At 37.3% G+C, this 25,246-nt stretch overlaps 1 protein-coding gene across 5 annotated transcripts in view; it reads left to right on the top strand.

Annotated features, from left to right (window-relative positions):
• BRWD3 (bromodomain and WD repeat domain containing 3) overlaps positions 1-25,246 on the top strand; it is a 243,586-nt gene that overhangs the window by 208,266 nt on the left and 10,074 nt on the right. For all 5 annotated transcript variants that reach the window (XR_007148942.1, XR_007148943.1, XM_047843945.1 and 2 more), the window contains one exon: positions 734-892. Coding sequence is in view for 3 of the 5 variants with exons in the window: in XM_047843945.1 (XP_047699901.1) it covers positions 734-892 (159 nt within the window). In the remaining 2 variants the exon portion in view is untranslated. The remainder of the gene's footprint in view (positions 1-733; positions 893-25,246) is intronic.

Raw genomic sequence — 25,246 nt, 5'->3', positions numbered from 1 at the left:
AACTTGGGTCATGATCCATGGTTCATGAGTCACAGGGCTCTACGCTGACAGCACGAAGCCTAATTGGGATTCTCTCTCTCTGCCCCTTCCTCTCTCTCTCTCTCTCTCTGTCTCTCTCTCTCTGTCTCTCTCTCTCTCTCTCTCTCTCAAAATACATAAATTTAAAAAAGAAACTTATAATAAAAAAATTCTGGGGGCACCTGGGTGGCTCAGGGTTAAGTGTCCGACCTCGGCTCAGGTCATTATCTCGCAGTTTGTGGGTTCAAGCCCCGCGTCAGGCTCTGTACTGACAGCTCAGAACCTGGAGCCTGGTTCGGATTCTGTGTTTCCCTCTCTTTCTGCCTCTCCCCTGCTCACGCTCTGTCTACCCTTTCTCTCAAAAATAAATAAACATTAAAAAAATAAAAAATAAATAAAGATAAAATAAAATTCTGTAACTATAATTTTTAAAGCTATAATATTCAGAGCAGTCATCTACAACATATTTGCAAATTGAGGATTTATTATCTGCAGGAGGTAGTCTTCTTGGACAAAATTTTCGGATATTCTGTGCTTGAAAACTTAATAATGTGATGAAACATTTTGTTCTCAAAATATTCATATTTCCCTTTTTAAGCAACTTGCATTTTTGATGTTGGAGTAGAATAACAGTGAGACAGTTTTAAAAACAGCCTGTTTAATTTTCCTAAGAACATGATACTTATATTAATATTAAAATCTTTTTAAATATAAGTTTCAGATGCTGCTGAAGGCCTTTCATTATATTTACTTGATGATGAACTGGATGGGCCGTTTTCTTCATCGAGCTTCAGTGGTTATAGCCGAAGTGGAAATAGCCATGACCCAGGGAAGGCCAAATCATTTCGGAATAGAGTTTTACCAGTTAAACAAGGTAGGAAAGACATATGAACAGGGCGTTTATTCTTTATTTTCTTGTGATGGCAGATGAAGCATTTAAAAACTGATGTATTTAGGTGGTAAAAATTAGCATGTCCTTATAGTTAATGATGATTTTAATATTGTCAAATAAATTTGTGGGTTTCATATCCACAACCAGGAATAGGCCATTAGCAGATTTCCAATAATTATTCCAAAACATATTTTAGTCTTTTAAAATAAAATATGAAATGAGTAGGTAGGAAAAACTAAATGAGATATTTCAAAGCAAATGCTTTTTAAAAATTGAGATAGCCCTTAAAAGTAGAAAACTTATCTAAAGATGATTTTGGATTTTTTTCCCTTTTGTTACTAATATAGTTGAATATATGAAATGTATTTTTATTTTATATAAATTTTAAAAAAGATTAAGTAGGATAGCCATTGTTGTTGAAATACCAAATAACTCAAAAATAGACTTTCTAAAGATGTATTTTATATTGGTTATGTGAAAAACATTAAAACATGTGATTACTTTAAAATAATTAGTGCCCTTATTTTTCCCAATTTGTATCTTTATTCTCTTCTCTGTTCCTGCTGCATATTGCCTACTCATGCCACTTTCTTTTTTTTCCCCTCCCCTTCACAAGCTATTAGAAAGAATAGCTTATACTTCTTGCTTCTATTTTCTTTCCATCTAAAAATTCCTTTATCCTTTATAGTTTGGCCTCTGACCCCACTACTGTCCCAAAGTTGTCCTCTCCAGAATTACTAGTTCTCTTTAGAAACCAACCAGTGTTCTTTTCTTAGTCCCTGTCTCCTTGATTTTGTCTCTTATTGCATACTTTTGAATACCTCTTTTAGTAACTCTACTGCCAGGCTTCTGTACTGATTATCTTACATCTCTATTTTTCCTGTATTTCTATATTTTCTGTTTCTTTGGCCCTACTTACCTCCTTTTTACTGTTCCCCACTGGTTTCTTGATTTGTTTGTTTGGTTTTTGGTGTTTGTTTTTTTGTTTTTTTGTTTTTTGTTTTTTTGGTTTTTTTTTTTTTTGGTCTTCTACAAATAAGGGAATCTATTAGCTACATCAATCATCCTTATGTTGAGGACTCTCCAAATTCACATATCTAGCCCTAACATTTCCTTATTCTACCAGTATCATTTCCAAGTGCTTCTTAAAATAATTTCCTTGGGTGTTTATCATCCATCTTTCTGTCTCAGGCTTACTTCTATTTCTGCATTTAGTATTTTAATTAATGCCACCACCATCTTCCTAGTCACCCAGCTTAAAATCCTAGTGTTCTTAGACTCTTCTTTTATCCCTCATATCCAGTCAATTGCTCGGTTTTATGAATTCTACAACTCTTTAATACCACCCAAATCTCTTGTCTACAGTTTCTATTGCTATTACTTTAGTCTCTGGCCTACTATATTAGTCAGCTTGGGCTGTTACAATACAATACCACAGACTGGATGGATTAAACAGCAGGTATTTATTTCTAGCAACTTTATTGAGATATCACTGACATATAGAAATTCTATATAATTATAAAGTGTACAACATGATGTTGTGATATGTGTGTACATTGTGAAATGGTCACCACAATCAAACTAATCATAATACATCCATCACCTCTACATAGTTACCCTGTGTGTGTGTGTTAAGAATTAAGGTCTCTCCTTTTAGCAAATTTCAAGTGTACAATACAGTATTATTAACTATAGTCACCATGTTGTACCTTAGATACCCAAAACTTACTCATTCTGAATAATTGGATCTTTGTACCTCCCCAAGTCCTCTTCCTGCAGCCCCTAGCAACCACTATCCTACTCTGTGGTTCTACAAGTATGACTGTTTTAGATTATATATATATATATATATATATATATATATATATATATATGACATGTAATATTTTTCTTTCTCTGTCTTGCTTATTTTGTTTAGCATAATGTCCTTGACCTTCAAACATGTTGTTGCAAATAGCAAAATTTCCTTCTTTTCAAAGTCTGAGTAATATTCCATTGTGGGGTGTATGTGTGTGTGCCTATCACATTTTTTACATTCATCAATAGAAAGGCATATAGATTATTTCCATATCTTGGCTATTGTGGATAATGCTACAGTGAATATGGGACTACAGATATATCTTCAAGATCCTGATTTTAGGTCTTTTGGATCCAGAAGTGGGGTTACTGAATCAAATGGTAGTTCTGTTTTTAATTTTTTTAAATGTTTATTTATTTTTGAGAGCGATTGAGAGTGCAAGCAGGAGAGAGGCAGAGAGAGAGGGAGACACAGAATCCAAAGCAGGTTCCAGGCTCTGAGCTATCAGCACAGAGCCCAACACAGGGCTTGAACCCACGAACCGCAAGATCGTGACCTGAGATGAAGTCAAATACCCAACCGACTGAGCCGCCCAGGCATCCCTCTATTTTTAATTTTTTGAGGAACCTCCATAACTATTTCCACAATTGCTGTACTAATTTTCCATTTTCTCCACATCCTCACCAATAATGGTTATCCCTTGTCTTTTTTTTCAAAGACCAAGAACTTTGCCAGTAATACTTATTTCTATAAAACAAGGTGAGTGTATGAAAAGACCACCAAGGGCCCGTATAGGTCAGTCCTTTCCCATGCTCTGAATTTCCTCCCTCAGGGGCACTGTACGTGAGACCTGGGAAGAATGAGGGGGTGCTGCTGAAGGGTGTGGATGGAGGATGGACGAAACAGGACATAGACATGTGGGTGTTGTACCCCCAGTCACATCAGACACATTCCTGTCCTTTTTTAAAAAATGTTATTTTAATTCCAGTTACCTAACAGACTCTAGGTGTACAATATAGTGATTCAATAATTACATACATCACCCAGTACTCATCCTGACAAGTGCATTCCTTACTGCCCAACACATATTTAACCCATTTCCCCACCCACCTTGCCTACGGTAACCAACAGTTTGTTCTTTATTAAGAGTCTATTTCTTGATTTGTCTCTCTCTTTTTTTTCCCTTTGCTCATTTGTTTCTTAAATTCTGCATATGAGTGAAATAATATATTTGTCTTTCTCTGATTGCTATATTTCACTTAGCATAATATTCACTAGCTCCATTCATGTAATTGCGAATGGAAAGGTTTCATTCTTTTTTATGGCTGAATAATATTCTATTCAATATATACCACATCGTCTTTATCCATGCATTATTTGATAGATACTTGGACTCCTTCCATATATTAGAGATTGTTGATAATGCTGATATAATCATAGGGGTGCATGTATGCTTTTGTGTTAGTATTTTGTATTCTTTGGGTAAATACACAGTAGTGTGATTGCTATATCATAAGGTAGTTCTGTTGTTAACTTTTTGAGGAGCCATATTGTTTGGTACATTGGCTGCACCAAATTGACTCCCACCAACAGCGGAAGGGGGTTCCATTTTTTCTACAATTTCACCAACATCTGTTTCTTGTATTAGTGATTTTAGACATTCTGACAGGTATGAGGTGATAATTCATTGTAGTTTTGATTTGCATTTCCCTGATGATCAGTGATGTTGAGCATGTTTTCATGTGTCTGTTGGTCATCTAGATGTCTTCCCTGAAGAAATGTCTATTTATCTCTTCTGCTCATTTTTAATTGGATTATTTGTTTTGGGGTGTTGAGTTTTATACATTCTTTATATATTTTGGATACTAAACCTTTATCAGATATATCATTTGCAAGTATCTTCTCCCATTCAGTAGATTACCTTTTAGTTTTATTGTTTCCTTCACTGTTTTTTTTTTAATTTTGATGTAGTCCCAATAATTTAATTTTGCTTTTGTTTCCCTTGACTCAGGAGACATATAAGTAGCAAGAAGTTGCTACAGCTAGTGTCAAAGAGGTTACTGCCTGTGTTCTCTTCTAGGACTTTCATGGTTTCAGGTCTCACATTTAGGACTTGAATTAATTTTGAATTTATTTTTGTGTATGTGTATGGTGTAAGAAAGTGGTCCAGTTTCATTCTTGTGCATGTTTATATCCAGTTTTCTCAACACCATTTGTTGAAGAGACTGTCTTGTTCCCATTGGATATTCATTCCTACTTTATTAAAGATTAGTTGACCATATAGTTACAGGATTATTTCTGGATTTTCTGTTCTGTTCCATTGGTCTATATGTCTGTTTTAATGCCAGTACCATACTATTTTGATAACTAGAGCTTTGTAATATAACTTGAAAGTCTCTAATTGTGATGGCTCCAGCTTTGCTTTTTTCTTCAAGATTACTTTGACTTTTCAGGGTCTTTGTGGTTTCACACAAATTTTAGGATTGTTCTAGCTCTGTGAAGAATGCTGTAGGAATTACATTAAATCTGTATATTCCTTTGGTTAGTGTGGACATTTTTACAATATTTGTTCCTGCATTCTATAAGTATAGAATGTCTTTCCATTTCTTTGTGTTGTCTTCAATTTCTTTCATCAGTGTTTTGTAGTTTTCAGAGTCCATGATTTTCACCTCTTTGATGAGGTTTATTCCTATGTGTCTTATTTTTGGTGCAATTGTAAGTGGGATTATTTTCTTAATTTCTCTTTCTGCTGTTTCATTTTTAGTATATAGAAATGCAGCAGATTCCTGTACATTGTTTTTTTTTTGTTTTTTTTTTTTTTGTTTTGTTTTGTTTTTTGTCCTGTAACTTTACTAAATTTGTTTCGGTTCTAGCAGGGTTTTTTGTGGAGTCTTTTAGGTTTTCTCTATACAGTGTCATGTCACCAGCAACTAGTGAAGGTTATATTTCTTCCTTACCACTTTGGATGCATTTTATTTCATTTTCTTGTCTGATTGCCATGTCTGGTACTCCCAAGTACCATGTTGAATAAGTCTAAAGAGTAGACATCCTTGTCTTGTTCCTGAACTTAGGGGGAAAGCTCTCAGTTTTGTCTTATAAAGGATGATATTAGCTGTAAGTTTTTCATTTATGGCCTTTATTATGTTGAGGTATACTCCCTCTAAATCTACCGTGTTGAAGGCTTTTATCATGAATGGATGTTGTACTTTGTCAAATGCTTTTTCTGTGTCTCTCGAAATAATCATATGGTTCTTATCCTTTCTCTTCTTGATGTCATGTATCGCATTGATTTTTGAATGTTGAACTAACCTTGCAACCCAGAAATGAATCCCACTTGATGGTGAATGAGTCCTTTAATTTATTGTTGGATTTAGTTTGCTACTGTTTTGTTGAGGATTTTTGCATCTATATTAATCGAAGGTATTGGTCTGTAGTTCTGTTTTTTAGTGGTGTCTTTATCTAGTTTTGGTATCAGGGTAATGTTATCCTCATAGAATGAATTTGGAATTTTTCCTTCCTTTTTTTATTTTTTTGGAGTTGTTTGAAAAGAATCGGTGTTAACTCTTCTTTAAATGTTTGGTAGAATTCCCCTGTGAAGCTATCTGGTCCTAGAGTTTTGTTTGTTGGGAGTTTTTGTTTTATTACTGATTCAGTTTCTTTGCTGATTTCAATATGTCAAAACTTTCTACATTCCTGTTTCAGTTGTGGTAGTTTTTATGTTTCTAGGCATTTATCCATTTTTTCCAGGCTTGTCCAATTTGATGGTACCTAGTTTTTCATAATGCTCTTCATGATTGTTTGTATTTATATGGTATTGTGTGTTATTTCTCCTCTATGATTTGTGATTTTAGTCATTTGAGTCCTTTCTCTTTTTTTCTTCCTAAGTCTGGCTAGAGGTTTATCAATTTTATGGATGTTTTTCAAGGAGCCAGCTCCTGGATTCATTGATCTGTTCTATTGTTGTTTTAGTTCCTATACCATTTATTTCTCCTTTATCTTTATTATTTTTGTTTTGATAGTGAGAGAGAGCAAGAGAGCAGGGGAGGGGCAGAGTGAGAGGTAGAGAGAGAATCATAAGCAGGCTTCTTGCCCAGCACAAAGCCCGATGTGGGGCCTGATCTCACGACTGTGAGATCATGGCCTGAGCTGAAATCAAGAGTCAGATCCTTAACCAACTAAGCCACTCAGACAACCTTCTCCTTTAATCTTTATCATTTCTTTCCTTCTTCTGGCTATAGGATTTGTTTGTTTTTCTTTTCCTTGCTCCTTTAGGGATAAGGTTAGGTTGTTTATTTCAGATTTTTCTTTCACCTTTAGATAGGGCTGTATTATTATAAACTTCCCTCTTAGAACCACTTTTGCTGCCTCCCACAGGTTTTGGAATGTTATGTTTTCATTTTCATGTTTCCATATATTTTTTAAATAAATTCATTTATTTAAATTCAAGTTAGTTAACATACAGTGTAGTTTTGATTTCAGGATTTCAGTGATTCATCACTTATATATAACACCCAATGCTATTCACAAGTGCCATCAATGCCCATCACCCATTTAGCCCATCCCCCACACCCACCTCCCCAACAGCAACCTTAAGTTCGTTCTCTGTATTTCAAAGTCTCAGGGCACCTGAGTGGCTCAGTTGGTTGAGCATCCACTTTGGCTTTGGTCATTATCCCATGGCTTGTGCGTTCAAGCCCTGTGTTGGGCTCTGTGCTGATGGCTCAGAGCCCAGAGCCTGCTTCAGATTCTGTGTCTCCTTCTCTCTCTGCCCCTCCCCTGCTCGTGCTTGCTCGCTCTCTCTCTCTCTCTCTCTCTCAAAAATAAAATAAACATTACAAAAAAAGTCTCTTCTGCTTTGTCTCCCTGTGTTTTTATCTTATTTTTCCTTCTCTTCCTCCATGTTCATCTTTGGGTTGCCTAATTCCACATATGACTGAAATTATATGATACTTGTCTTTCTCTGACTTATTTCACTTAACATAGTACACTCTAGTTTCCATAGATTTTTATTTCTTTTTTATTTCCTGGTTGACCATTCATTACTTAGTACCATGTTATTTAACCTCCATGTATTTGTGGTCTTTCCAAATTTTTTCTTGTGGTTGACTTCTAGTTTCATAGCTATGTGGTCAGAAAAGATGCATGGTATGACTTTGATCTTCTTGAATTTGTTGAAGCTCCTTTTATGGCTTAATGCATGATCTGTTCTGGAGACAGTTCCGTGTGCACCTGAAAAGAATGGGTACTCCACAATTTTAGGATGGAATGTTCTGAATATATATGTTAACTCCATCTGTTCCAGTGTGTCTTTCAAAGCCATTGTTTCCTCATTGATTTTCTGTTTAGATGTTCTTCTGTCCATCCATGTAAGTGTAGTGTTAAATCCCCCTAGTATTATTGTATTATTATTGATTATTCCTTTATGTTTGTTATTAACTGTTGTTTGTATTTGGGTGCTTCTATGTAACATGTATAAACATTTACAATTCTTTTATCTTCTTGTTGGATTGTTTCGTTATTGTCTAGTGTCCTTCTTTGTCTCTTATTACAGTCTTTGCTTTAAAGTCTGGTTTGTCCGCTATAAGTATCACTACTTCCACTTTCTTTTGACATCCTTTTTTGTAATAGATGTTTCTCCATCCCTTCACTTTCAATCTGCATGTGCCTTTTGGTCTAAAATGAGTCACGTTGTAGGCAACTTACAGATGGATCTTGTTTTTTCATCTGTTCTGTCACCCTGTGTCTTTTGATTCTGGCATTTAGTCCATTTATTTTCAAAGTAACTATAGATAAATATGTATTTAGTGACATTTTCTTGCTTCTTTTGTGGTTGTTTCTCAAGGTTTTCTCTGATACTTTCTTGTCTTTCTCTCTTCCATGTTTTGCTGATTTTCTTTAGTGATATATTTCTTTCTTTTATTCTTTGCATATTTATTACAAGTTTTTGATATATGGTTACCAACAGGTTTGTATAGCACCTCCTCTGTATAAGAGTGCACATTAAATTGATGGTACACATTAAGTTTGGACACATTCATTACGTCCCTTCTCCCCACGTTGTTGATATATGTTGTTATATTTCATATCCTTTTATCTTGTGAGTTCCTTGCCTGATTTTTTCACAGAAATATTCATGTTTACTGCTTTTGTGTTTTCTACCCTTATATTGTCACTTTGGGTCTCTCCTTTCTACTCAAAGAGCCCCCTTTAATATTTCTTGCAGGGATGGTTTAATGTTCATAAACTTCCTTAATTTTTGTCTTGGTAAACTCTTTATCTTGTCTTTGCTTCTGAATGATAGCCTTGCTAGATAAAGTATTCTTGGTTGCAAATTTTTCCCATTTCACACTTTGAATAATCATTCCACTCCCTTCTAGCTTAGAAAGTGTCTGTTAAAATCCCCTGCTAGCCTTATGGGTTTTCCCTTCTATGTCTTCTGTCTTGATGATTTAAATTTTTTCTTTATCATTATATTTTGCCAATTTAGTTGTAATATGTCTTTGTGTGGGTCTCATTTTGTTGGGGTGTATCTGTGCCCCCTGGATATCGGTTTCCTTCCCCAGATTAGGGAAGTTTTTAGCTATTATTTCTTCAAACAAATTTTCTGCCCCCTTTTCTCTCTTCTTCCTCTGGGACTACTGTAATACAAATGTTAATACATTTGATGGAGTCATTGAGTTCCTTAAGGTCTCTTCTCACTTTGCATAATTCTTTTTTCAGTCTTTGGTTCAGCTTGAATACATTACTCTGTCTTCTCTTCTACTAATTCATTCCTCTGCTTCTTCCATGTTTTCATTCCATCAAGAGTGTTTCTCATTTTACTTATTGTGCCCTTTATTTCTGCTGTGTTATTCCTTGTCTCTAAGTTAAGGATCTCACTCATATCTTCTACTTTCTTCTCAAGTCCAATGAGTTTCCTTATCATCATTACTTTAAATTCTCTATCAGGCATGTTAATTACATCTGTTTTGCTTAGATCTCTGACTGTGGCCTTTTCCTATTCTTTCATTTGGGTTCTTTCATTTCTCTGTTTCTTCATTTTGTCTGCCTCTCTGTGTCTGTTTGTGTGTGTTAGGAAAGTCAGCTACATCTTTTGCTCTTGAAAGTAGTTACTTTATTAAGAAGAGGTCCTGGAATGCCCTGCAGTGGTGTCCCCTGTTCACCAGAACCTGGCACTTCATGAAAGTATCATTTGTGTGTTATGTACGCCCTGCTCTTGTGTCTGAGCCACTTTTCCTTTCAATGCAGTCACCTGCACTGTCTTTCTGCCTGTTGTGGGCTGTGCTTGCTTTCTGTGGTGTTGGTGAGAACAGGCAGGCCAGCTCTGAGGGGGTGTGTATGCCAGGCAACTAGGGATGTGGCAGTGGTGTTAGCAAAATTTGCACTGGACCACCAGTTTCATGCTGGATCCTTGAGGTGCAACGGCACCTGGGTCTGTGTACCAGGGTGACTGGGTATAGCCAGACTTCTGTGGCTCAGCATGGTCAGGCAGCAAGGCAGAGCACAGCAAATGAATGTGGTCATTTTGGCAGCTGTGTACCTGGTAGCCCTTAGCCAAGTGCCCAGGCCAAAAGTTTTGGAGTGAGCCTTCAGGATAACTCATGGGCATGGTGCACTGCTAGTTGGTTAGGTAGCAAGTATTTGTGCAATCCTGTCTCCTGCCCATGGCCCATTGTTTGTGCTAGGGGGCAGGGGAGGAAAATGTCACCTGCCAGCTCCCTCATTTTCAGAGAAGTCCCCCAACACACTCCAAAATCACTATGAACAGATATGTTTCCTGTTTGCCCCCAGTGTTGTGTAAACTGCCGTTTTTATGTTGCTTCTTCATGGAGGCTGCTATCTCTTTAAGGGCATCACCCAGGTATCATCCTCTAGGGTTGCCCTGTGCTGAGTCAGCTGACTTCAGGCTCCATGATCCAAGTCCCAGTGGTTAAACAAACACAGGAATTCAGCCCCAGTGGTTGTCAAAGCCAGATATTATGGGGATTAGTCTTCCATATGTGATCTCCCTGGTGCAAGGGCCCATTTCTCTACCTTCTCCATCACATAGATCCCTCCAAGAAACCAGCAGCGTCCCTCCACCTTTCTGACATTTCTAAGCTTTCATATGCAGCTTCTTCTCTATATTTAGTTGTGCTGTTTGTTCTTCCAGTCTTTGGGTTACACTTTTTTTAATTGATGTGGATGTTGATGATATATAGTGAAAACATTGAATGGGATGAGATCAGCGTTCTCCTACTCCACCATCTTCCCAAGCTCCTCTCTCCTCTTATCTTTTTCTTTGTCTTTCTTGTATTAATTTTTCTGTTTTAATTCCAGTATAATTAACATACAGTGTTGTAATAGTTTTTGGTATACAATACAGTGATTCAGCAACTCTGTACATTATTCAATGCTAATCATAATAACTGTACTCTTTAATCCCCTTCACCTATTTCACCCATCTCCCACCCACCTCCCCTCTGGTAACCATCAGTTTGTTTTCTATAAGTGCCTCTTGTTTTCTCTTTCTCTCTCTCTCTTTCTCTCTCTCTCTCTCTCTCTCTCTCTCTCTCTATCTCCTTTGTTCATTTGTTTTTTCTTAAATTCAACATGTGAGTGAAATCATATAGTATTTGTCTTTCTCTGACTTATTTTCCTTATCATTATACTCTCTACCTCCAACCATGTCATTGTAAATGGCAATATTTCATTCTTTTTTATGGCTAATATTCTATATGTATATCACACTTCTTTATCCATTCATCTATCAATGGATATTTGGGCTCTAGGCATAAAGTGGCTCTTGTAAATAGTGCTGCAATAAACATATGGGTGCATAGATCCTTTGTGTTTTTTTTAATGTTTATTTATTTTTGAGAGAGAGAGAGAGAGAGAGAGGGAGAGAGAGAGGGAGACACAGAATCCAAAACACGCTCCAGGCACTGTGCTGTCAGCACACAGCCCGACATGGGGCTCAAACTCACAAACCGCAAGCCCATTAACCTGAGCCAAAGTCGGATGCTTAACTGACTGAGCCACCCAGGCGCCCTGCATAGATCCCTCTGAATTAGTATTTTGGTATTCTTTGGGTAAATACCTAGTAGTGCAATTACTAGATTATAGGGTAGTTCTATTTTTTAAGTTTCTGAAGATATTTAATGCTATTTTCCACAGTGGGTGTCCCAGTTTGCATTCCCACCAACAGAGCAAGAGGTTTCCCTTTCTCCACATCCTCACCAACACTTGTTTCTTGTGTTGTGGATTTTAGCCATTTTGACAGGTGTGATATCCCATTGAGGTTTTGATTTGCATTTCCCTGATGATTTGAGATGTTGAGTACTTTTTCATATACTTACAGGAAACATTTAATGTCTCACAGTTCTGGAAGCTGAAAGTTCCAGATCAAGGTGCCAACAGAGTGTCTAGTCAGGATTCTCTTCCTGGCTTGCTAATATTAGGTTGCCTTCTTGATATGTCCTCATATGACTTTTTCATTGTATATACACAGATAGGAAGGGACAGGGAGCATTGCTGTCTGTTTCTCTTCTTATAAGTACACCAATTCTAGTGCCTTAGCGCCTACACTTAAGACTGCATTTAACTTGAATGACCTCCTTAAAGGATCTGTCCCAAATTCAAAAACTTTGAGGGATAGGGCTTTAACATAGGTTATTTTTTAAAGTTTTTATTTAAATTGTACTTTATTAACATAGTGTTACATTCATTTCAGGTGTATGACATAGCAATTCAACACTTCCATACACACCCAGTGCTCATCACAAGTGCACTCCTTAATCCCCATCACCTATTTGACCGATCCATCCATCCACCGACCTCTCTGGTAAAACTCTGTCCTCTATAGTTAAGAGTCTGTTTCTTGGATTGCCTCTCTCTTTTCCCCCCATACCCATTTGTTTTGTTTCTTAATTTCCACATGTGAGTGAAATCATATGGTATTTTTCTTTCTGTGACTTATTTCACTTAGCATAATAATTTCTAGCTCCATCTATGTCATTGCATAAGTAATATTCTGTTGTATATGTATACCACATCTTCTTTATCCATTCATCAGTGGATGAGAATTTGGGCTATTTCCATAATTTGGCTATTGTAGATACTGCTCCTATAAACATTGGTGTGCATGTATCCCTTTGAATTAGTATTTTGGTATTCTTTGGGTAAATACCTAGTAGTGCAATTGCTGGATCATATGTTAGTTCTATTTTTTAACTTTTTGAGGAAACTCCATCCTCTTTTCCAGAGTGGCTGCACCACTTTGCATTACCAACAGTGCAAGAAAGTTCCCCTTTCTCCACATATTTGCCAATACCTGTTATTTACTGTGTTGCTGATTTTAGTCATTCTGACAAGTGTTAGATAATCTCATTGTAGTTTTTATTTGTATTTCCCTGATAATGAGTGATGTTGAACATCTTTTCACGTGTCTGTTGGCCATCTGTATGTCTTCTTTGGAAAAATGTTCATGTCTTCTCATTTTTAAATTGGATTATTCATTTTTTGGGTGTTGAGTTTTAGCAGTTCTTTATATATTCTGGACACCAAACCTTTATCAGATATGTCATTTGCAAATATCTTCTCACATTCCATAGGTTGCCTTTTAGTTTTGTTCATTGTTTCCTTCACTGTGCAGATTTTAATTTTGATGAAGTCCCAGTAGTTCATTTTTGCTTTTATTTCCCTTGCTTGAGGAGACATACATAGTAAGAAGTTACTATGTCCAATGTCAAAGAGATTACCTGTGTTCTCCTCTAGGATTTTAATGGTTTCGTGTCTCACATTTAGGTCTTTCATCCATATTGAATTTATTTTTGTATATGGAGTAAGAATGTGGTCCATTTCATCTTTTACATGTTGCTGTCCAGTTTTATCAGTGCGATTTGCTGAAGATACTATCTTTTTCCCATTGCATATTTTTTCCTGCTTTGTTGAAGATGAATTGACCATATAGTTGTGGGTTCATTTCTGGGTTTACTGTTCTGTTCCATTGATTTATGTGTCTCTTTTTGTACCAGTACCATATTGTTTTCATCCCAGGAGCTTTGTAATATAACTTGAATTCCAGAACTGTGATGCCTCCAGTTTTACTTTTCTTTTTCAAGATTGCTTTGTCTACTTGGGGTCTTTTGAGGTTTCAAAGAAATTTTAGGATTGTTCTAGTTCTGTGAAAAATGCTGTTGGTGTCTTGATAGGGATTGCATTAAATATATACATTGCTATGGGTAATATAGACTTTTTCACTATATTTATTCTTCTGATCCATGAGCATAGAATGTCTTTCCATTTCTTTGTTACATCTTCAATTTCTTTTATGAGTGTTTTATAGTTTTCAGAGATCAGGTCTTTCAACTCTTGGGTTAGGTTATTCCTATTTATCGTATAGTTTTGGTGCAATTGTAAATGGGATTGTTTTCTTAATTTCTCTTTCTGCTGCTTCATTATGGTCTATAGACATGCAACAAATTCCTGTACATGGATTTGTATCCTGTGACTTTACTGAATTCGTTTATCAGTTCTAGCAGTTTTTTGGTACTCTTTTGGGTTTTCTATAAAGATTATCATGCCATCTGCAAACAGTGAAAGGTTTACTTCTTTCCTGCTAATTTGGATGCCTTCTATTTCTTTTTGTTGTCTGACTGTTGGGGATAGGACTTGCAGTACAATGTTAAAAAACCATTGTTAGGGGCGCCTGGGTGGCGCAGTCGGTTAAGCGTCCGGCTTCAGCCAGGTCACGATCTCGCGGTCCGTGAGTTCGAGCCCCGCGTCGGGCTCTGGGCTGATGGCTCAGAGCCTGGAGCCTGTTTCCGATTCTGTGTCTCCCTCTCTCTCTGCCCCTCCCCCGTTCATGCTCTGTCTCTCTCTGTCCGAAAAATAAATAAACGTTGAAAAAAAAAAAAAAAAAAAAAAAACCATTGTTAGAATGGACATCCCTGTCTTGTTCCTGACCGTAGAGGAAAAGTTCTATTTTTCCCCCATTAAGGATGATATTAGCTGTGGGTTATACATATATGGCCTTTATTAGTTAAGGTATGTTCCCTCTAAACCTACTTTGTTGAGCGTTTTTATCATGAATGGATGCTATACATTGTCAAATACTATTTCTGCATATATTGTAATGATCATATGGTTCTTATCCTTTCTTTATTAATGTGGTATATCACACTGATTTGCAAATATTGAAATTCCCTTGCAACCCCTGAATAAATCATAGTTGGTCATGGTGAATGATTCTTTTAATTTATTGTTGGATTCAATTTACTACTGTTATATTGAGAAATTTTTGTGTCCATATCCATATTGCCCTAATGTTCTCTTTTTTTTAGTAGAGTCTTCATCTGATTTGGGATCAAGGTAATGCCGGTCTCATAGAATGAGTTTGTATGTTTTCTGTCCTTTTCTATTTTTGCAATAGATTGAGAAGTATAGGTATTAACTCTTCTGTAAATGTTTCATAGAATTCACCTGTGAATGTATGAATCCATCTGGCCCTAGACTTCTGTTTATTGGGAGATTTTTAATTACTGACTCAGGTTCTTTGCTGGTTATCAGTCTGTTCAAGTTTTCTATTTCATTCTGTTTCAGTTTTGGTAGTTTATATGTTTCTAGGAATTTACCCATTTCTTCCAGATTGTCCAATTTGTTGGCATATTTTTTTTCATAATATTCCTTTATAGTTCAATTTCTGTGGTGTTTATCATTATTTTTCCTCTCTCTTTAGTGATTTTATTTATTTGGGTTCTTTCTTTTTTTATTTTTTTAATATTCATTATTATTGAGAGACAGAGACAGAGCATGAGCAGGGGAGGGGCAGAGATAGAGGAAGACGTAGAATCCAAAGCAGGCTCCAGGCTCCGAGCTGGCAGCACAGAGCCTGATGCGGGACTCAAACTCACAAACTGCGAGATCATGACCTGAGCTGAAGTCAGATGCCCAACTGACTGAGCCACCCAGGCGCCCGTTTAATTTTTTTTTTTTTTAATTTTCCTTTCTTTAATGTTTGGGTCCTTTATTTTTGATAAGTCTGACTAGAGGTTTATCAATTTTATTAATTTTATCAGAGCACCAGCTCCTGGTTTCATTGATCTGTTATATTGTTTTCTTTGTTCCTACGTAATTTATTTCTGCTCTAAGGTTTATTATTTCCTTCCTTCTGGCTTTAAGCTTCATTTCTTGCTGTTTTTCGAGCTCGTTTAGGTGTAAGGTTAGGTTGTTTATTGGAGGCATTTCTTGCTTCTTGATGTAGGCTTGTAGTGCTATGTACTTCCCTTTCAGGACCTCTTTTGTTTGCTACATCCCAAATGTTTTGGACTTTTGTGTTTTCATATTCATTTGTTCCCATGTATTTTTTCATTTCTTCTTTGATTTCCTGGTCAACCCATTCATTCTTTAGTAGCATGTTGTTTAAGCTCCATGTATTTGTGGTCATTCCAAATTTTTTATTGTTGTTTACTTCTAGTTTCATAATGTTGTGGTCAGAATAGATGAATGGCATGATCTCAGTATTTTTGTATTTGTTGAGGCCTGATTTGTGACCTAGGATGTAATCTATTCTTTTTTTTTTTCTTTTAGCATGAAATTTATTGTCAAAATGGTTTCCATACCACACCTGATGCTCATCCCAACAGGTGCCCGCTTCAGTGACCATCACCCACTTTCCCTTCCCTCTTACCCCCCATCAACATTCAGTTTATTCTCTTTTTTTTAACTTTCTTTTTTTTTAAATATATGAAATTTATTGTCAAATTGGTTTCCATACAACACCCAGTGGTCATCCCAAAAGTTGCCCTCTTCAATACCCATCACCCAGCTTCCCCTCCCTCCCACCGCCCATCAGCCCTCAGTTTGTTCTCATTTTTTAAGAGTCTCTTATGCTTTGGCTCTCTCCCACTCTAACCTCTCTCTTTTTTATTTCCCCTTCCCCTCCCCCATGGGTTCCTGTTAAGTTTCTCAGGATCCACATGAGTAAAAATATATGATATCTATCTTTCTCTGTATGGCTTATTTCACTTAGCGTAACACCTCCAGTCCCATCCACTTTGCTAAAAAAGGCCATGTTTCCTTCGTTCTCATTGCCACATAGTATTCCAGTGTATATATAAACCACACTTCTTTATCCATTCATCAGTTGATGGACATTTAGGCTCTTTCCACAATTTGGCTATTGTTGAGAGTGCTGCTATAAACATTGGGGTACAAGTGCCCCTATGCATCATCACTCCTGTATCCCTTGGGTAAATTCCTAGCCATGCATTTGCTGGGTCATAGGATAGATCTATTTTTAATTTTTTGAGGAACCTCCACACTGTTTTCCAGAGTGGCTGCACCAGTTTGCATTCCCCCCAACAGTACAAGAGGGTTCCCATTTCTCCACATTCTCTAGCATCTATAGTCTGCTGATTTGTTCATTTTAGCCACTCTGACTGGCTTGAGGTGGCATCTCAGTGTGGTTTTGATTTGTATTTCCCTGAAGAGGAGTGACATTGAGCATCTTTTCACGTGCCCATTGGCCATCTGGATTTCTTCTTTAGAGAAGTGGCTATTCATGTCTTCTGCCCATTTCTTCACTGGATTATTTGTTTTTCGGGTGTGGAGTTTGGTGAGTTCTTTATAGATGTTGGATACTAGCCCTTTGTCTGATATGTCATTTGCAAATACATATTCCCATTTCGTTGGTTGCACTTTAGTTTTGTTGATTGTTTCCTTTGCAGTGCATAAGCTTTTTCTCTTCATGAGGTCCCAATAGTTCATTTTTGCTTTTAATTTTCTTGCCTTTAGATGTGTCAAGTAAGGAATTGCTGCGGTTGAGGTCAAAAATTTTTCTTCCTGCTTTCTCCTCTAGGGTTTTGATGGTTTCCTGTCTGACATTCAGGTCCTTTATCCATTTTGAGTTTACTTTTGTTAATGGTGTAAGAAAGTGATTTAGTTTCATTCTTCTGCATATTGCTGTCCAGTTCTTCCAGCACCATTTGTTAAAGAGACTTTTTTCCATTGGATATTCTTTCCTGCTTTGTCAAAGCTTAGTTGGCCATACTTTTGTGGGTCCAATTCTGGAGTTTCTATTCTATTCCATTGGTCTATGTGTCTGTTTTTGTGTCAATACCATGCTGTCTTGATGATTACAGCTTTGTAGTAGAGGCTAAAGTCTGGGATTGCGATGCCTCCTGCTTTGGTCTTCTTCTTCAATATTACCTTAGCTATTCAGGGTCTTTTGTGGTTCCATACAAATTTTAGGATTGCTTATTCTAGCTTCAAGAAGAATGCTGGTGCAATTTTGATTGGGATTGCATTGAATGTGTAGATAGCTTTGGGTAGTATTGACATTTTAACAATATTTATTCTTCCAATTGGAATGTTTTTCCATTTCTTTATATCTTCTTCAATTACCTTCATAAGCTTTCTATACTTTTCATCATACAGATCTTTTACATCTTTGGTTAGGTTGATTCCACAGTATTTTATGCTTCTTGGTGCAATTGTGAATGGGATCAGTGTCTTTATTTGTCTTTCTGTTGCTTCATTATTAGTGTGTAAGAATGCAACTGATTTTTGTACATTGATTTTGTATCCTGTGACTTTGCTGGATTCATGTATCAGTTCTAGCATACTTTTGGTGGAGTCTGTCAGGTTTTCCATGTATAATATCATGTCATCTGCAAAAAGTGAAAGCTTGACATCATCATTGCCAATTTTGATGCCTTTGATTTCCTTTTGTTGTCTGACCACTGATGCTAGAACTTCCAACACTACATTAAACAACAGTGGTGAGAGTGGACATCCCTGTCATGTTCCTGATCTCAGGGGGAAAACTCTTAGTTTTCCCCATTGAGGATGATATTAGCTGTGAGCTTTTCATAAATGGCTTTGATGATGTTTAAGTATGTTCCTTCTATCCCAACTTTCTCAAGGGTTTTTATTAAGAAAGGGTGCTGAATTTTGTCAAAGGCCTTTTCTGCATCGATTGACAGGATCATATGGTTCTTTTCTTTTCTTTTATCAATGTGATGTATCACATTGATTGATTTGAGAATGTTGAAGCAGCCCTGCAGCCCAAGAATGAATCCCACTTGATCATGGTAAGTAATTCTTCTTATATGCTGTGGAATTGGATTTGGTAGTATCCTGTTGAGAATTTTTGCATCCATATTCATCAGGGTTATTGGTCTCTGGTTTTTTGTGGTTTTTTTTTTTGTTTTTTGTTTTGTTTTGTTTTGTTTTTGCTGGGTTTCTGTCTGGTTTAGGAATCAAAGTAATGCTGGCTTCATAGAAGGAGTCTGGAAATTTTCCTTCCCTTTCTATTTTTTGGAACAGCTTGAGAAGGATAGGTATTATATCTGCTTTAAATGTCTGGTAGAATTCTGCAGGGAAGCCATCTGGTCCTGGACTCTTATTTGTTGGGAGATTTTTGATAACAGATTCAATTTCTTCACTGATTATGGGTGTGTTCAAGTTTTCTATTTCTTCCTGTTTGAGTTTTGGAAGTGTGTGGGTGCTTAGGAATTTGTCCATTTATTCCAGGTTGTCCAGTTTGTTGGCATATAAATTTTCATAGTATTCCCTGATGATTGCTTGTATTTCTGAGGGACTGGTTGTAAGAAATCCATTTGCATTTGTGATTTTATCTATTTGGGTAAACTCCCCTTTCTTTTTGAGAAGCCTGGCTAGAGGTTTGTCAATTTTGTTTATTTTTTCAAAAAAACAAATCATGTTTATATTGGTCTGCTCTAAAGTTTTTTTAGGTTCTATACTGTTTATTTCTGCTCTGATCTTTATTATTTCTCTTCTTCTCTTGGGTTTGGGGTGTTTTTGCTCTTTTGCTTCTATTTCCTTTAGGTGTGCTGTTAAGATTTTGCATTTAGGATTTTTATTGTTTCTTGAGATAGGCCTGGATTGCAATGTATTTTCCTCTCAGGACTGCCTCCACTGCATCCCAAAGCGTTTGGAATGTTGTCTTTTTTTTTTCATTTGTTTCCACGTATTTTTTTAATTTCTTCTCTAATTGCCTGGTTGACCCATTCTTTCCTTTTAATTTTTTTAACATTTATTATTGACAGACAGAGACAGAGCATGAGCAGGGGAGGCGCAATGAGAGGACGAGACAGAATCTGAAGCAGTCTCCAGGCTCTGAGCTGTCAGCACAGAACCTGACGCAGGGGATCATGACCTGAGTGGAAGTCAGACGCTTAACCGCCTGAGCCACCCAGGCGCCCCGACCCATTCATTCTTTAGTAGGGTTTTCTTTAACCTCCATGCTTTTGGAGGTTTTCCAGACTTTTTCCTGTGGTTGATTTCAAGTTTCATAGCATTGTGGTCTGAAAGTGTGCATGGTATGATCTCAGTTCTTTTATACTTATGAAGGGCTGGTTTATGACCCAGTATGTGATCTATCTTGGAGAATGTTCCACGTGCAGTCGAGAAGAATGTATATTCTGTTGTTTTGGGATGCAGAGTTCTAAATATATCTCTCAAGCCCATCGGATCCAATGTATCATTCAGGGCCCTTGTTTCTTTGTTTATTCTCTGTCTAGATGTTCTATGCATTGCTGTAAGTGGATTATTAAAATCTGCAATTACCACATTCTTACAAAAAGGTTGCTTATGTTTGTGATTAATTATTTTATATATTGGGGCTCCTGTATTCAGTGCATAGACATTTATAATCGTTAGCTCTTCTTGATGGATAGACCCTGTAATTATTATATAATGCCCTTCTTCATTTCTTGTTACAGCCTTTAATTTAAAATCTAGTTTGACTGATATAAGTATGGCTACTCCAGCTTTCTTTTGGCTTCCAATAGCATGATAGATAGTTCTCCATCCCCTCACTTTCAATTTGAAAATGTTCTCAGGTCTAAAATGAGTGTCTTGTAGACAGCAAATAGATGGGTCTTGTTTTTTATCCATTCTGATATCCTATGTCTTTTGGTTGGAGCACTTAGTCCATTTGCATTCAGTGTTATTATAGAAAGATATGGGTTTAGAGTCATTGTCATGTCTGTAGGTTTCATGCTTGTAGTGATGTCTCTGGTACTTTGTGGTCCTTGCAACATTTTACTCACAGAATCCCCCTTAGGATCTCTTGTAGGGCTTAGTGGTCATGAATTCCTTCAGTTTTTGTTTGTTTGGGAAAACCTTTCTCCTCCTATTCTGAATGACAGACTTGCTGGATAAAGGATTTTTGGCTGCATATTTTTTCTGTTTATCATATTGAAGATTTCCTGCCATTCCTTTCTGGCCTGCCAAGTTTCCATAGATAGGTCTGCCACTACCCTTATGTGTCTATGTTTTTAAGTCAGGGCCTGTTTATCCCAGAATTTTCTCTTTATCCTTGTATTTTGCCAGTTTCACTATGATATGTCGTGCAGAATATCGATTCAAGTCATGTCTGAAGTGAGTTCTCTGTGCCTCTTGGATTTCAATGCCTGTTTCCTTCCCTAGATCAGGGAAGTTCTCAGCTATGATTTGTTCAAATACACCTTCAGCCCCTTTCTCTCTCCCTCTTCTTCCTTTGGAATTCCTATGATACGGATATTGTTCCATTTGATTACATCACTTAGTTCTCTAATACTTCCCTTATACTCCTGGATTTTTTTTTTCTCTCTTTTTCTCAGCTTCCTTTTTTTCCATAATTTTATCTTCTAATTCACCTATTCTCTCATCTACCTCATCAATCCGTGATTTGTGACCTAGGATGTGATCTGTTGTTGAGAATGTCCATGTGCACTTGAAAAGAATGTAAATTGTGCTGTTTTAGGGTGGAATGTTCTGAGTATATATGATAATTCATCTGATCCAGTGTGGCACTCAAAACCATTGTGTCCTTTTGTATTTTGTTTAGATGCTCTTTCCATTGATGTAAGTGGAGTATTAATGTCCCCTCCTATTACTATGTTATTATTAATTTGTTCCTCTATGTTTGTTATTAATTATTTTATATATTTGAGTAATTCCAGGTTGGGTACTTACATACTTATAATTTGAGGTGTTCTTGTATTTCCCATTATTATGATATAGTGACCTTCTTTATCCCTTATTACAGTCTTTGTTTTAAAGTCTAATTTGTCCAATAAACATGTTGCTGCTCTGGCTTTCTGTTTACAGGAGTTTGTGTGATAAATGTTTCCCTATCTCCTCACTTTGAATCTGCAGGCATCTTTATGTCTAAAATGAATGTGTTGTAGGCAGTATATAGATGGGTCTTGTTTTTTTTTAATCCATTCTGACACCTTCTATCTTTTGATTGGAGTGTTTAGTCCATTTATATTCAGAGTAATTATTGATAGATATGTATTTAGTGATGTTTTATTACTTGTTTTGTCGTTGTATCTGGAGATTTTCTCTGTTCCTTTCTTGTCTTTCTTACTTTTGGTCCTTCCTTTCCACTCAAAGATCCCCTTTAATATTTCTTGCAGGGCTGCTTTAGTGGTCAGGAACTCCTTCACTTTTTGTTTGTCTGGGAAACTTTTTATCTCTGCTATTCTGATTGACAGCCTTGCTGGACATAGTCTTCATGGCTGCAGATTTTTCCCATCCGTCTTGTTGAATATATCATGCCACTCCCTTCTGGCTTGCCAAGTTTCTGTTTGTTAAAAAATCTGCAGGTGGCCTTACGGTTCTTCTCTTGTAACTTAAGGACTTCTTTTGTCTTGTTGCTTTTACGGTTTTTTTATTTATCACTATATTTTGCCAGTATAATTACAATATGTCCTGATACTGTTCTTCTTTTGTTGATTTTGATGGGAGTTTTCTGTGCCTCCTGGATCTGGATGTCTCTTTCCTTTCCCAGATTAGGGGAGTATCTGCTGTTTTTTTTCTTGAAATAACTTTTCTGTCCCCTTTTCTGTCTCTTCTTCTTCTGGGACTCCTATAATACAAATGCTTTTACATTTGATGGAATCATTATTTCCTCTAAGTCTATTTTTGTGTTCCCTATTTCTTCTTTCTCTTTTTTTACCTTCATTATTTTCCATTATTTTGTCTTCTATATCTCTAAATCGTTCCTCTGCTTCTTCCAGCCTACTGTTCATTGCATCAAGCCTGTTCCAATCTCATTTATAGCTTTCTTCATTTCTGAATGATTGTTTTGTAACTCTTTTATCTCTGTGGTAAGGGTTTACCTGATGTATTCCATTCTTTTCTGAAGCCCAGTGAGTATCCTTATGATTGTTGCCTTAAATTTTCCATTAGGCATGCTACTTACATCTGTTTCACTTAGATCTGTGGGCATGGCCTTATCTTGTTCTTTCATTTGGGATGAATTCCTCCATCGTCGTATTTTGTCTTAAGTCTTTGTCTTTGTCTGTGCATCAGGAAAGCCAGTTATGTGTCTTGCTCCTGAAAGTAATTGTTTGATGATGTCATGTAGTTTCCAGTAGCTGGCACTTCAGGGATTCTCTCTGGTGTGTGCTGCTTCTGTTCTGCTGTTGTGTTTTAGCTGTTCTATCCTTCAGGCCAATTGCCTGCATAGGCTCTTCTTGTTTGCAGTGTGTAGTGTTTATTCCTTGGCCAGAATATGGCAAGTTTTAACTAGGCTCTGGTTACCTTGTCAAATGCTCTGGTTTCCTGATACTATTTCCACTAGAACTGAAGCCCTGCAGAACTCTGTTGGAAGTTGTAGTTTGGGCAGAATTTTCTGCTGTACTTCTCGGGAAGGAGCCCACCGCACTAGTACTGGTGCAAGCTTGACTGAGAAAGGCAGTCTTCACCAGAGTGCTGTGGTGTGGGACTTGGTGTAAGCACATTAGGAAGCCAGTATAGGCACTGTGCTGATTCCTGCAGCTGGCTATCTGTTTATGCTGAGGAGCTGGGGAGGAAAATGGCACCTGCCAGCTCTTTTGTTCCCTGAGAGGAGTCTCTGTGAATGCTGCCTCTCAGCAAAACACTCTGAGAAGAGCAAATAATCTCCTACCTGTGTGCCCCAAGCATTTTCTAGATTGCTGTTTCCAAGCTGTCTGCCTCTAGGTTTTTTGCCTCCCTTCTCTCCAGGAGCAGCACAGTGCCTGCCAGGCTCTATCCAAGACAATCCTGGTGCCCTTTAAAATTTCAGGCTTTAGACATGTCGTGTGGTAGTGGCTTGTGCTAGTCTTCTGGGGGATGGGCCCACAGCTGTGCTGGGACTGAGGCAAGCTTGACTGAAAAGGACAGTCCCACTATGTGCAGGGGTGTGGGGATTCTCATAAACAAGTTATTTAGCCAGTATTGGGCCTGTGCTGCTTCCCACTGCTGGCTCTGTGGTTATGCTGAGGGGTAGGGGAGGGAAATGGCTCTGGTCAGCTCCTTTGTTTCTGGAGAAGCTTCTCTGTGAAAACTGCCTCTCAAGAAAGCCCTCCAAGAAGAGTGAATAATCTCCCCTATGTGTGTCCCAAGTGTTCTTCAAATCACTATTTCCTTGCTCTGCCCCCAGGTTGTTTGCTTGCCTTTTCTCCAAGGGCAAGGCAGTGCCCTCAGGTCTCTATCCCAGCCAAGCCTGCTAACCTTTAAAACTCTTGGCTTTAAGCCCCACTGGTTGTAAGAATTCTTGAAAATCAGCCCCTCTATTTTCCAAGCCAATGGTTTTGGGTAATTGTTCTCCTTTTGCATTCCCCTGTGTGCTCTGCTCTTTTGCGCCCTTCTCTGTGACCAAGGCTCCCTCCCCTCTGCAGCACCCATGATCCTTTTCTCACCTAAACCATATCTGTGGACTTACTACCTTCTTCAATGTGGCTTATTCTCTCCCTTTAGTTGTGGAGTTTGTTCTGTCAGTCTTCAAGTTGTTTTCTGAAGTATTTAGGATGATTTGGTTGTTATCTGGTTGTTTGTGGGACACGATGAGCCTAGGGTCCTCCTAGTCCATTATCATCTTTCTCCAGAAAACCAACATATGTATTTTTTTGAGAGAGGAACATAATTCAGTCTATAATACCAAGACTATTAGAGTAATCTTGTTGGTATGGTTACCATACAACCCTAGTCATTGCTCATTCCAAGTTTTTCAGTCCACTCTCCTTTTTTTTCTCCTACCTCACTAGCTGTTTCTTCTCAATTATTTTTTCCAATTCTTCTTTATCTTTAGATGGTTGGAATATCCCAAGTCTCAGTCATCAGTCACCTTCTTTTTCTGTTTGCCCTCTGAATAAGTGCCCTCAGTTCTCTTGACCTTAAATGTCATCTCTTACTGAATATTTCCAAAATTATATCTCTAACTCTGAATGAGTCTCCCCTGACCTCTTGACAGTTACGTTACCTGCTTTTTTCTTTTTCTTTTTTTTTATTGTCTTTACTTGGATCTCTTGTAGTATTTAAAACTGGAACATTGATTTTTTTTTTTCTACCAGACTATGTAAACCTATTCCTCTTTCAGGATTCTCCAACTTAGCAAAATATCTCTACCATTCAACCAGTTTCTCAGGCCATAAGACCTCGGAGTTGACCTTAATACTACACTTAACACTTGACATCCTATCCATCATCAATTCCTGTCAGTTTGAACCTTAAAAATAAAAGGTTGGTTCTGATGGCTCCTCTAGAAGGAAATAATCTAAATCTAATCACTTCTCATCACC

Source organism: Prionailurus viverrinus, chromosome X, assembly GCF_022837055.1.
Source record: "Prionailurus viverrinus isolate Anna chromosome X, UM_Priviv_1.0, whole genome shotgun sequence".
NCBI lineage: Eukaryota > Metazoa > Chordata > Mammalia > Carnivora > Felidae > Prionailurus > Prionailurus viverrinus.
The sequence above is the reverse complement of the archived record's forward strand: the minus strand, read 5'-3'. Positions and strand labels throughout refer to the sequence as shown.